Source organism: Mauremys reevesii, linkage group 10, assembly GCF_016161935.1.
Source record: "Mauremys reevesii isolate NIE-2019 linkage group 10, ASM1616193v1, whole genome shotgun sequence".
Lineage (NCBI taxonomy): Eukaryota > Metazoa > Chordata > Testudines > Geoemydidae > Mauremys > Mauremys reevesii.
The window spans coordinates 69,865,538-69,879,198 of NC_052632.1; the positions used below are offsets into that span (position 1 = coordinate 69,865,538).

The 13,661-nt window shown below is 44.6% G+C and overlaps 2 protein-coding genes across 4 annotated transcripts in view; one reads left to right on the forward strand and one right to left on the reverse strand.

Moving 5' to 3' along the window:
- The window catches only part of IGSF6 (immunoglobulin superfamily member 6), a 57,388-nt gene that overhangs the window by 9,644 nt on the left and 34,083 nt on the right, over nucleotides 1-13,661 (reverse strand). Inside the window, exons 7-8 of one of the 3 annotated variants that reach the window (XR_005585410.1) lie at nucleotides 11,769-11,879; nucleotides 599-932 (exon numbers count right to left, since the gene is read on the reverse strand). Coding sequence is in view for 1 of the 3 variants with exons in the window: in XM_039491086.1 (XP_039347020.1) it covers nucleotides 11,865-11,879 (15 nt within the window). In the remaining 2 variants the exon portion in view is untranslated. Of the gene's footprint in view, nucleotides 1-598; nucleotides 933-11,499; nucleotides 11,880-13,661 lie in introns of those variants that run through there. The other 2 variants (XR_005585409.1, XM_039491086.1) reach the window with 2 other exon arrangements.
- Nucleotides 10,613-13,661, forward strand: part of METTL9 (methyltransferase like 9) — a 35,174-nt gene continuing 32,125 nt past the window's right edge. Inside the window, exon 1 of the mRNA XM_039491081.1 lies at nucleotides 10,613-11,036. Coding sequence (XP_039347015.1) covers nucleotides 10,863-11,036 — 174 coding nt within the window. The 5' untranslated portion in view covers nucleotides 10,613-10,862. The remainder of the gene's footprint in view (nucleotides 11,037-13,661) is intronic.

The following is a 13,661-nucleotide window of genomic DNA, read 5'->3' on the forward strand; positions in this document are numbered from 1 at the left end:
AGGGGATATTTCAGGAGTGGGCGAGGTTCTGTGGCCTGCAATGTGCAGGAGGTCAGACTAGATGATCATGATGGTCCCTTCTGACCTTAAAGTCTATGATTCTATGAATTTATCCTTACATAATATAGAATTGTTAGAACACATTTAGATTATAGGGTTCAAGGGTGGTATGCCATGTGGTACAACAGAAAGGACATCAAGATGTTAAGAGCTAAAAAGGGTAGCAAGAATTCATTTAAATGGGCAAAGAGCGATAGTCTTTTGTGGAAGGTGTTTGGCAAATATAGCATTTTACTTACTGAAGTAAAGAAGGATAGAAGGGGATATGACAAATCTTAGACTGCTATAAGAATAGTAAAGCTAAACTTAAATAGCACCTTTTCACTGTTACAACTCCAGCATGAGGATAGACAAACCAAAAATGACAGTATACAAAAAAATTGTAAGCCAACCTTCATTCACACACAAGGGGATTAACAGTGTGAAATAATATAATACAGAAAATATGTAGCCATAGCCTATAACAGTCATACTAAAGTACCAAATAAATATTTAACAGGAAAAGTTAAAAGGGTGGCTAGGGCTCCTTGTTTTCTTTTCAGTTATACCATTCTTCTCATCATAAAGACAGCAAAAGTCTCTACTGCCATGTGGAGTCAGAATAAAAGACCTTGAAAACTGATTACATTCAAGTGGCAATCTCATCACAAGAATTAGCGATAGAAGATTGACCACACTTATGATGGAAATGGGGAATAAAAATGTCACTGCCGTGCACCCAACTTTATTATGCTGTGGCAAACTTACATGATTGCTTTGGTTAAGAACCAAGGAAGGGATGACCACATACAAAAGTTTAGTTTCCTACAATAGCTGGTTGATCTATTCTGACTCTGTTAGCTTGGTGATGCCTGAGTCTGAAGGTCCCACTGCTGGAAAAAAATGCCACAGCTCAGTCTTATATAAAATAGCCTCACATGCATGCATACAAACAGACAGACATTATTTGGATGCATTACAACAATTTAACAAAATGACAAGCCTAAATTATATTATTGCACAACTTTCATGACAGCCACATGTTCCTGATCTTGATATAAATTATTGCAATTCAACTTGTTAGAACAGTAAACTAATTTTATTTATCTAAAACCAATACACAAAAGCCCATGCTAGATTTAAATGGATGATTAAGTGTTAACATCTTTGCTCACCTAATCAGAGCAGTGATGTACTATGGTGTGGTTAATAATATAGTCAAAATCAGACTATTCAAATGGCAATAAAAATTATACTGAGATTTTCCTGGGACAAATTAAATTTAGGTATTTTATGGGGACTACAGGACTGCTTCAGTTCTCTTATATGATGTAAGCTTCCCCAGGTGCCTGCTGTAATTTATGAATACTGTATGTTGAGCTGGTTAGTGGGGTGTTTATTGTCTGAATATATTGGTGTATTTTAATAGGGGACTGTTGGGAAAGACAAGCTGGAAGGAAAAGACTTGAGGGTTGTAAAACTACACGTATCTAACCTGGAGCAATTTATTTGGCAGTGTATACATTGCAAGCTGATGTCTGTTTCAAAAGAAGCAAAGTAAACTTTATTGTCACTTGGAGTTTTGATTGTGAAGCTGTTTTATTCCTTGAGGGAAGAATAGGCTGATATCTTTGTAAATAGCAAAGGGACAAAAAAAATTATCTGGTAAAAAACAATAACAACAAAAACTACCACTGGCAAATGTCTAAAACTCTAACATCAAAAACTTTCCTTAAAGAGGCTAAACATAAATGATAGTGAACTTAACAAAAAGATTGTTTAGCAATGCTTTTGTTGTTATGGTCTTGTTAGAATTTTGCAATGCTAAGCAGGGTTGGACTTGATTGTTACTTGGCTAGGAAACCCTCAGGAAGATCCTAGGATGCAGCGTGAAATGCTGTGTTGATTTCAGTGAGTGTTATTCTTAACAATGAGTCAGGCTTGAACCCAAACATGGTGTTAGGGGGCACTGGAGAGCTCTTAAAATGAGATCTAAAGTCAAGGTACAAACTACTGGGGTTATGGCACATTCTGCAAGATGAAAGGTGTTAGCCCTGGTGCCACAGTCAGATTCTAGTTTAAGCAATTAGGTGGGCTCTATATAAATTCTCTTGCTGTTTCAATTAGATAGCATATTCTTCACTTTCATTTCTAAAATGCTGTCCTCAATAACATTGTATATAGCACCAGAGCTCTATATGATGGTACTAGGCACGTAAAACAGTCCCTGTTCCAAAGAGTTTACAGTCTAAGGCTCTGGTCCTGCAAAGATTTATGCTCATACATGTAAGCCATGAAGACTGTTGACCCACCACTCCACATGGAACAGCTTATGGCCCCATTCCCACAATATTGCCCCACCATTACTTAGAGAGGCAGTGATTGGAGCCTGGCCACCAATACATGAGGCATCTAGTTGGCTGGCTGGGGATCTGCTGCCATTTCTCTTTGGATAGGTTGGGGCTTTCTCTATCATCAGACCACTATTCTCTGTCTTCAGGCAGGCTGGGACCCCTACCAGAAGAGGGAGGAATCAGCCTCCACCCTCTTAAGCAGAGGACTATGGGTGGGTGCCCTTGCCAACATCACTCCAGAGAGTTATGAGGGTGTGGCAGCAGCAAGGTCCCATACCACTGGAGTAATAACTTGCTGACCTTAGTAAGATGAAAGGGGCAGCGCTTGCCTTGTAGAGCTCTTATTTCAGGCTGTCTGCAAACCTAGTCATACATCACTGCATTGGTTAGGCACAGGTCACATTCCATGGGTTTTGTCACAGTTATGAAGGCTAAAAACTATTTTTGCATTAAATCTTAGACTCTGTCACCATATGACTCCAGGAGTCAGGGCCCCAGGTACATGTCTATAGCGCTTATGCCTTAATCCAGTCCCTGATCAGTATCGTTAGCCCCATTTTGCAGATGAGGAAACAAGGACCAAAGGGGAAAGGACTTGCCCAAGGTGACACAGCAAGACAGAGTATAAGCTGGGAACAGAAACTAGGAATTCCAGCTCCTAGTCCTTGCTCTAACCTAATAGGGTCCCACTGTATTCCTAGACCCAGGAATAGAACCCAGGAGTCCTGACTCCCAGATTCCTGTACTTTAACAAGACCCATCCCATAGTTGCAAGTAGAACCTAGGAGTTCTCCCTCCACATCCTCCCCACTCTAATCACAAAATCATACTCCCATCCCAAGAGCCCTTATTAAAACAAAATCCTACAGAATTCCAAAGTAACAACCCACTATAAAGGTATATTTTGAGCTGTTACCAAAGGGAGATGATGATGATGATGCAAATTTGAGGGCCTTAAGCCTGATCTCATATTTAGCAGAGGTGGAATCTTTAATCTGAAGGCCTGTCTTTGTAACGTGCAAGTGCCCTTTTTGAAGAGGACTGTGATGACCAATCCATTTTAAATATGCCTTTTTCATGGGAATATTCACTGCACCTGTTTACTTTCGATTTCTGTATGCAGGAAGAACTTGCATTCAGATAGGGAATGGAAACAAAATATAACTCCAAATCTCCTCCAAAAATATAAAAAAGTACCACTTCCCACATTAATTTTTATCATTGCAACAGCAGCTAGGAATTGCTGCAGATGAGGATCAAGCCCCAAAATTCTGAACCTTAACCGGAGCCACAAGAGGCAGTAAGTACAAGGAGTCCCTCTGGATTGATGTTAATCTATTCTAAACCAGTGATTCACTGCATGGTCTTGGGTAAGTCTTGAGTGACATCTCTGTGCCATAGTCAACACAGAGCAGATGATTCATCAAAAAGCAAACACAACATGTCAGTTGAGTTGCCTTGGGGGAACCAGTCAGAAGAACCTTAGTCACAATTGCACAACTGAGGCTAAAATTCTCTGTTCCATAAGCAAATTGCCAAATCCTGAGAGGTCAGGACTCCTGGATGAGGTTCCTAGTGAATTAAAATATGTGAATGTGTTTTGTGGGTGGGGAAGGGAGGCTGGATGTTAGTGTAACCTCACCCAAATCACGGTGATTGTGTTACTGGTATGTATTTGTATGTTCTGCCATGTACTTAAAGTAAACTGGAGCCCTAGTAGCTTCAACAGAAACTTAGCCAGAAGTTGGCTTCCCTTGCACTAAACTGGTGGGTGAGGCTGAAAGTGAAGCTGTTTAGTAGCTTCAGGCCTAGAAGCTGAGGTGGAACTCGGTGTATTTTGGTGTGGGTGAGCTGCAGTAGTGGACGGCTGTGATGAGGGCATGTTGGATATTAAATGGTAGGGTAAAGCACAGAGGAATTTCTCCTCTTTTGGAAATTTTACCTATGTTTTCACAAGCCATACACAGCTTGTTTTGTGCAGGACTGTCATCTTTTCAGGACACAGAGGCCTGGACTCCATTACCCAAAGCTCTCAAGAGCCTCTGTGATAGGCCCTTGTGGACCCTATTGTGTGGAGTAATGAGAAAGGGTTTTGCCCTGTCTGAGCCCCTCTGGGATGTGATTCACCCAGTGTAGGTGGGGGAGATTTGTAGATGGGGAGATAAAGAAGGTGGGTGCATGGGCACCAGGTTTTATATTTTTTGGTGGAGCTCAGAACGCGTTGCAGAACTGTCCTGTCCATAGGACGGACTGGGGTAACTGTCCCAGGCCCCACGCTCCAGGGGGGACACGGGGTCCAGGGTGGCCCGGGGGATTAGCCGAGGACCTGGGGCTGGCAGCAGTGAGCAACCCAGCCCCAGTATGACCCTGCTTTGCCCTCTCCCTGCCCCCATTCCACCTCTTCCCCCACACACCCGCCCCACCTTTTTCTGGCTTCCACCCCCTCCCCCAAGCAATGCCAAGAGCTGGTGGAGCGGGGGCGGGCTGAGGCTGGATCGCTCGCTGATGCTGGCTCCAGGCCACCCCAGACCCCGCATCCCCCTGAAGCGCAGGGCCCCCCAAAGCACAGTAAGCCCAAACATTGGTGGAGCCAGGCCCATGTTTCTAAGTATTGGTGGAGCACAGGCACCACGGGCCCATATAACTCACTGACTATGGGTGGGGGTGCTAAAGTGAAATGATGGAAAGGGTTATTGGGGTGGGGTCTTCCTCAGAATCTGGGCTCAAACTATGTTCATCTATGTGGTGCCCTAAATAACGTGTCTGCTTCTTTCCAAGGACACAATTTTCCTTGTTCAGCATTAGTCCTGTAGATTATATATTACTCAGGACACTTAAAAACCTTTTCTTATGCTCCTGGCTTTGTACTGGCCTAAATCAAAATATCTTCCACATGTACAACCACCTCCTGCAATCCTTACATCTTTGCACTGGAAGATTTCAGAACTGCTAATGCTGAAAGATAAATGCTGGAAACAGTAGCAGCTAAATTAAGTAATTAATATAGCAGACTAGATTCTGAATTTACTTACACAGGTTTTATATAAGTTTCACTACATTGATTTCAGTGGAATTACTCCAGATTTAAACTGGTGAAACTGAGAGCAAAATCAGGTTCCATGAGTTTAGCACTATCTGGATGCAGCAGGATCTGCCAAAATCCACTTGCAGAATTAAGCAGTGAGGAAAATATGTGCACATGTTAATTTGGCAGTTATATCCCCTAGTGTGGGAAGAACATATCCTTTTCTTTTAGCTGATTAAAGACAAATCAAATCAACACATATTCTCAGACTCTGCTTTTTTTTTTATGACAGGAACTGTAGGTGTGCTCCATTCTCTAGGTTCTGTTATAGCTGCAATTATTTGCAGGTTTATCATTCTGCCTAGTTCCTCTTTCACTATCAGAAATAATGTGACTGGAATTCTGTGAGCTGTGTTAATGCTATAAGGTATTGCCCCTTCTTTCAGTTTTATCTGCACTGGCTCACACTTCAGAAGGCCCATGCCCCCACATCTAGATAAAATAAAGTTTAATTGTGTGATTGAAAGCTGTCAAATTACATTACTTATATACTGTCACTCTTGGTGTAGTCCTGAGCTGTCCCCTGATGCTCTGATTGCCTGGGTAGAATATTGAAGCACAAGGTGGATGAAGTAATACCTTTTATTGGACAAACTTCTATGTGGAATACAAAAAAAGTATTATTTTCTAATAGCCTGAAGTAACATCCCAACAAATGATGGCCTTCTACCAAATCAGAAATGGACAACTATGCAAGGTTGACTAAATAAGACCTCATCATTAATGTGAACCTCTTTGTAGACAGATACCGGTTGGCAACACTTGTATCGAGTACCTTGTCAAGCCGATAAAGATACTGAAATTGTTATAATCTGAAGAACCTCCTGAGGAACTTACTATGACTTCATAATGGCCTTTCCATCCCCCACTAGATGGGTTTCATTTAAGAAAGGCAGGGAGATGGGAACAGAACAAAGCGTTCTTTTGGCGGGATGGGCCTGATGGTTGCAGGCTCTAGGTGGGGCAGGCGCTGCTGTGTAAGGGCTCTGGATGAGTTAAAATTTGTGGGTTTTGGCAATGTGGTCTGGTGGCATTCCCTTGGATACCCCTGAAACAACAGTGGTGTTAGCTGTGGGATGGTGATTAAATAAACCCATGCTATCAAACAGAAGCAGGATATACTGAACAGCGGCCACAGCTATGACCAGAAAGAGTCAAGAAGGAACAAGCTAGGTTACAGGCGTGGGAGAAAGGAACAAAGGGGGCTTGAAGGGAGACAAAACTGGCAGAGATGGCATGGATAAATAGGAGAAGGGTGATGTGGAAGGGAATGCAGAGCCAGTGAAGGGAGCCATGAGATCAGCATGGTTAGTGAGGAAAATGAGTTTGATAGCAAAATTGGGATAGATTGGAACAAGGTGGTGTCAAGAAAGCCAAAGACCAGTTGGTTACAACAGTCCCTTATCTGTTATGCAGCATTGCTGCATGCTCTTAAATATCTGCTGCATTCCACCCTAGTGGTCTTGATAGGTAAAATTATTCTCTGTGTGTAGTTCAGGGTACGTCTACACTACGGGATTATTCCGAATTTGCATAAACCGGTTTTGTAAAACAGAATTTATAAAATCGGGTGGAGCGCGGCCATACTAAGCACATTAAATCGGTGGTGTGCGTCCATGGTCCGTGGCTAGCATCGATTTCTGGAGCGTTGCACTGTGGGTAGCTATTCCCTAGCTATCCCATAGTTCCCGCAGCCCCCCCCGCCCCTTGGAACTTCCGGGTTGAGATCCCAGTGCCTGATGGGGCAAAAATCATTGTCGCGGGTGGTTCTGGGTAAATGTCGTCAGTCACTCCTTCGTCTGGGAAAGCAACGGCAGACAAGCATTTCGTGCCTTTTTCCCCTGGATTGCCCTGGCAGATGCCATAGCATGGCAATCATGGAGCTTGTTTTGCCGTTTGTGACTCTCACCGTATGTGTACTAGATGCCGCTCACAGAGGCGATTCAGCAGCGCTACACAGAAGCATGCTTTTGCTTTTGCATGACAGCAGAGATGGTTACTAGCCATATTGCACCATCCAAACCCTTCCATAAATTGGAACTGAGGATGATCATGGCTACCAGTCCTTTTGTACCATTTGCTGCTAGTGCCCCTGGCCGATCAGCCAGGGGCGCAAAAGCCAAGATTGGTTACTAGCCATATTGCACCTTCCATCTTTTTGTACCATTTGCTGCTGTCATAAGTGCCCCTGGCCGATCAGTCAGGGGCGCAAAAGCAAAAATTGGGAATGACTCCCTGAGTCAATCCCTCCTTTTTGGTATCTAAAAATAGAATCAGTGCTGCCTAATATAGGCAAGTGTACTAGAGAACCACCGTATCATAGAACCAGAGAGCACAGCTGCTCTGTGTCAGAGCCTGCAGAAATTATGATCTGTATGCTATTCACAAGGGGTGCTCCTGTAACAACCCCACCTGTTGATTCCGTTCTTCCCCCAGCCTTTCTTGGCTACCGTAGCATTGTCCCCCCACTTGTGTGATGAATTAATAAAGAATGCAGGAATAAGACACACTGACTTGTTAGTGAGAAATGAGTGGAAGGCAGCCTCCAGCTGCTATGATAGTCCAGACAGGACATTAAGCAGTGTGTAGGAGAGAAGCCCAGCATCCCACTGCTAGTCCAGGGGCAACTGAATCTTTTCTTTACACATGAAGGGTGGGGGCTGATGGAGCTCAGCCCCCTGTTGCTATGATGAGGATGGTTACCAGCCATATTGCACCATCCATCCACCAGAAAAAACTAGGGCCAATAGGCTGATGACGAGGACGGTTACCAGTCCTTTTGTACCATCAGCTGAGGCTGATGATGAGGATGGATTTCCATCTTTTTGTACCATCAGCCGCCCATGGCGGGGGGGGAGCAAGGATGTTGGTGTTGAGTGCTGCACTATCGCGTCTATCTGCAGCATTCAGTAAAGATAGGGTGACATGTAAAAGAGTCAGAGGATTGTTTTACCTTTCGCTTCTGGGGGTGGGTGGGGGTGGGTGAGTAGATTGCCAAGCTATGCCCTGACCCGCGGACACTGTGTTTGACCCTAGAAGCATTTGGAGCTCAGCCAAGAATGCAAATACTTTTCGGAGGCTGCAGGAACTGTGGGATAGCTTCAGTCCTCCAGTCCATGAGCATCCATTTGATTCTTTGGCTTTCCGTTACGCTTGTCACGCTGCAGTGCGCTGAGTCCCTACTATGGCGTCTGTCTGGAGATTTTTAAAAAAGGATTCTGAATTTCATCTTCTGTAACGGAGCGCTGATAGAACGGATTTGCCTGCCCTTACAGCGATCACATCCGCATGGTCCATGCGGGAGCTCTTTTTTTATTTTGATTTCGGACTGCATCGCCACCCGTGCTGATCGGAGCTCCACGCTGGGCAAACAGGAAATATTCAAAAGTTCGCGGGGCTTTTCCTGTTTACCTGACCACTGCATCTGAGTTCAGATTGCGGTCCAGAGCGGTCACTGGTGCACTGTGGGATAGCTCCCGGAGGCCAATACCATCGATCAGCGTCCACACTAACCCTAATCCGATATGTTAATACCGATACTAGCGTTACTCCTCTCGTTAGGGAGGAGTACAGAAACCGGTTTAAAGAGCCATTAAAATCGATATAAGGTGCCTCCTAGTGTGGACGGTTTTGGCGTTAAATCGGTTTTACGCTCCTAAAACCGATTTAAACGCCTAGTGTAGACCAGGCCTCAGTTTATAAAGCTCTTTGGGATCCGTCAGTCAGACATTATATACAGAACAACTTTCTACCAAGTGTAGCACATTTCATATACACATTGTCCCAAAATTATTTTTAGAAATAAAAAATACAGAGCTTGTATATGTTAAACTATAGAAAAACTGTTGTAAAGATATTATATGGTTAAATTATGGTGTTCAGTTACAAAACTAATAACTGAGAGAAATAAGAAGCATAGGCAAAAGATTAAAGATATCTTAAAATCAGATTGTAAAATAGCTGATGAGGCAGAGCAGAACAGGAAGGCTGTTCTAGATGGTGGGAGATGCAGAGAAAGCGCTGTCACCAACAGTGGACAAGTTAGGGAAACCAAGAGAGAGGTTGTACAGTTGTAAGTATATTTTGTTTAAAATAATTTAAGAACCATAAAGCTGGAAGGTCTAAGGATTAACTCTTGAACTCACTGGCATCAAAGGTTAAAAAACTTGGCAGGGCTGACTTACAGTTTTGTCATTCTGAGATAAAGTTCAGTTCCATATTATCTGTCTTTTTTATGCTACTTTAAGAATTGAGAGTCTGTCTGCTCTGTGTAGGCATTAAAGATGTTGATGGCAACAGGGATATGTACGAAAAGATGGAAGGGGATGATGTCTTGTTTTCCTGCTCCAAGGAGGGGACAGAGCCCTAACTGTGTATGTGGAAAGCTCTATTCAAGGAATCTCCAACCTTAGACGTTTTTAAGGCACAGTTTGACAAAGCCTTGACTGGGATGATTTAGTTGGGGTTGGTCCAGCTTTGAGCAGGGGGCTGGACTGGATGACCTCCTGATGTCCCTTCCAACCCTATTCTTCTATGATTCTCATCTCATTTGGGGAAGGGGGCAAGGTGTTGCTTGGGTTGGGGAAGCACCCCTGTGCCTGTGGGATAGAAGAGACGGATGGGTCTCTGTGAAAGACGTAGAGGGAGTGTACAAAAACACATACACACTGCAGCTACCACCACACTCCATAACAAGTGGTCACAGGGGGAGGGGATATGGCCCCATCTGTCTGGGTGGGGGAGAGAGATGTCTCTTGCTTGGGGTGGGGGAGGAGAAAGGAAGGGTAGTGAGTGGCTGAGTGACTTATGCCCTTTAGCAGTGGGTCTGCCTGTGTGTGAGTGGCACATGCTCCCACCTATTCCGGGGAGATGGCCTCTGAGTGGGGAAAAGGAGTGGACAGTGAAGCGGATCTGTCCGGGGTCGAGTGATCCATGCCCCCCTTTCTGAGTGGGGTGGAGACCCATGCCCTCTGTCTGCTGGGGAGGGGCGGTAGGTAAGTGCCATGTGCCCTCTGGGGGAGGGGTGGGTCTCTGAAGCGGGAGCTCGCAGCCCTTCCCACCGGAAAGAAGGGGGGAGTCGCCGCCTCATTGTGCTCCGCTCTGGTTTGAAAGCAGCGCCCCGCCGTGCGCCCACGCCGCGCTGTGATTGGTCCAGAGGCACGGAGGGGGCCGGTTCGTGCCAGGCCCCGGCGTGTCCCGGCAATGTGGTCCGGCCGGTTCCGCTGCCCCCGCTTTCTGAGTTCCATTCGGTGTGTGTGCGGGCCCTGAAGGGGAGCTGGCTGGGCTGGGCGAGATCTGTGCTGCCGCCGCCGCCGCTACCGCCGCCGCCATGGAGAGAGGAGGCGGTGGCTGCGGGAGGGGGTGACTCCGCGCACCTTCCCCCGATGAGACTGTGCCTGGCCTGGCTGGGCTGCTACACCCTGTCCCTGTGGGTGCTGAGGAGGAGGATGTGGTCTGGCCCTGCCAGGTACCTGAGGAGCCCTTTATCCAGGTCCCTCTACATGAATATGATGGGCAGCCACAGCCAGCCAGCCCCGGGCACCAAGGAGAACCACCAGGTACAGCCCCGAGAGGCAGCAGCCTCCTCCCCCTAGGGGCAGGGGTTCCCCGCCCCCATCCGACCTCCCCCAGGGGCAGGGGTTCCCCGCCCCCATCCGGCCCCCGAGAGGCAGCACCCCTCTCCCGAGGAACAGGGTGGGGGGAACTGCTGAAAGCACCATGCACGGGGACTCCTTCCCCGGGCCCCCATCCAGCTCCTTAGAGGCTGCCCCCCCTCCCCCGGAACGGGAGTAGAAGGGTGTGAGAGCACTGGTGGGGGCGGCAGAGGTGGGGCACAGAGTATAACGGGGACGGGGGCACTGAGCACAGGGAAGTGCACGAGGGTAGGATCTGTGGGGCACAGAATGCAAGGAGTAAGACTCTTGTGGAGTGGAGTGAGAAGGACCCAGACCAGAGAGTCCAGGCATATGTCTGCTTGCGTGAAACAAAGGATAGCTGATTTTTATTGATTAGAAAGTTTGTGTTTGTCTCTCTGTAAAAGATATTTAGGAAATTTTAGTACTGTACGTAAGTTGAGAAAAGCAGCATAGAGAGGAAAAATTTTAGTGCAATATATGTGGATTTTACTAAATTGTACAGTGCACTTGAGTACAGTTGTAAATGTGAATTAAAATGATCTAGGATAGCAAGATATGGATTGAAGATTAGCTCAAAGGTTGAAAATAAATAGTAACAATAAATAAAGTCTCAAGTTGCAGAAAGGTGTCTCAAAAGGATTCCTGAGGTCCTACCTCCGTGCTAGGCACTGGACTTGATGACTTCTCGAGGTCCCTTCCAGTCTTGCTGTTCTGTGATTCATGGTTGTGATTCATGTTAGGATCTTTATTTCACTTCTTGATGATCTAGATAAGGGAGTAAACAGAACCTTAATGACAGTTGCAGATGGTGTTAAATTTGGTGGGGTTGTAAGCACGAAGACAGAGAAATGCCAACTAATATAACTGGGGGAAAATAATCTGAAATATAGTGAAAGTGAGAAACTGGGCAGCAACAAAGTTTAGAGAGATTTGGACTGATGATGGACAACAAGCTCGGTATGAATTTGCAATATGATATGACTACAGTGAAAGCTTAATTCAATTTTTGGGCTGCATATCCATATGTATTGGTCATTTAATGGAAGAAAAAGGGACTATGCCTTTTCAGTCCAGCTCTTCTGTGATATGACTGCACCTGGAATATACTGAAAACCTGGAGGGAGTTCAAGAAAGAGAAATACAAATTATCATGATACTGAAGGAATTGACTTATTGAGGAAAAACTGAGTAAAATATACATATCTTGATTTATTGGGGGGAAATATAGTCTATAAGTACTTGAAGGATATAAACACAGAAGAGAGAGATTAATTACTTAGCATTGCTCCTGCAAGTCCATTCCACTGAGGTGGACACAGAGGTTTTGCAGGATCAGGGTCTTTATGTGACTCATGAGTGTATAACTAGTCTGAGTGATTGGATGAGACTGAGGGATAAAATATAGGCTAAGTATCAAAGGAAACTTCCTCACAGTGGAACAAAGGAGACTTTGGAAGCTCCGTAATTTGAGATGTTTAGAACTAATCTGGAAACAACAATAGATCAAGAACATGTAGAATAGGGAACAATTTGTCATTTGCAGGTAGACGGAAAAGACCCATTAGTTCATTCAGTCCATCTCTAATCTTCGGTCTGGGTTTTAGGATTTAGCATGGATTTATTGAGTGTTTAGTGAACCTCCTAAAGAAATTATGATGAATAAAAGCTGACTAATTTCCATGGGGCTACTTGGATGAATAAGTATGATGGGGTCCTAAGTACAATGTAAGGCCATGTCTACACTTACAAGTTTACAGCTGTACTGATACAGCTGTGTTGCTGTACGAGCAGTAGTGTAGCTGTGTTATGCTGACAGGAGAGTATCTCCTGCCGACATAGCGCTGTGCGCATGCGTGCTTATGTTGGCAAAACTTACGTTGCTTAGCGGTGTACCCTTGAACAACAAAAGTTTTGCCGACATAAGTGCTAATGTAGACATGGCCTTGCTTTTAAATTATACTGTTTGGCTTTTCATTCTTATGTAAAGTAGTTAACTCACCAGTCAGGTGTGTTTTGGGGTTTTGTTTTTGTTTGTTGTTGACAAGTTTTGGCAATAATAGTAGTAGAGAGTTTTGAAAGTTTCTTTTGGTAATTATAGTTACTGGTTTTATTATTGTTCCATTACAAACCCTTATTTTTCAGTTGTTTATAAATCATTTGCAAAAACTTGATCCAGGCTGGAACTCAGCTGACATTTCTGCTCGTGTGCAAGCAGTTAAAAAAAGCAACTTTCAGTTGTTTTTTCAGAGCTTTGTTAGAAACTTGCATAATGATGTACAGTGTCTTCTACTAGTATTGAAATATCTTCTTAGTTGGATGGAGGAAGGAACTTGGACTTTGGCTATTTTGTATGAAAAAAAAAAATTGTTGGTTTCTGATGCTTTATTGCTCCCCTACAGATCAAAGGTGATTTGAGCTGTAATGATTCTATATTGTACGTTGATGATATTAGGCTTTGGTCTTAGCTCTGAATTTTTGGGTTCAGATGTTAGATAATTTTTCAAGGTAGCTGCTCTGCTAAGACCTTTGCATTAATAGATATGAAAG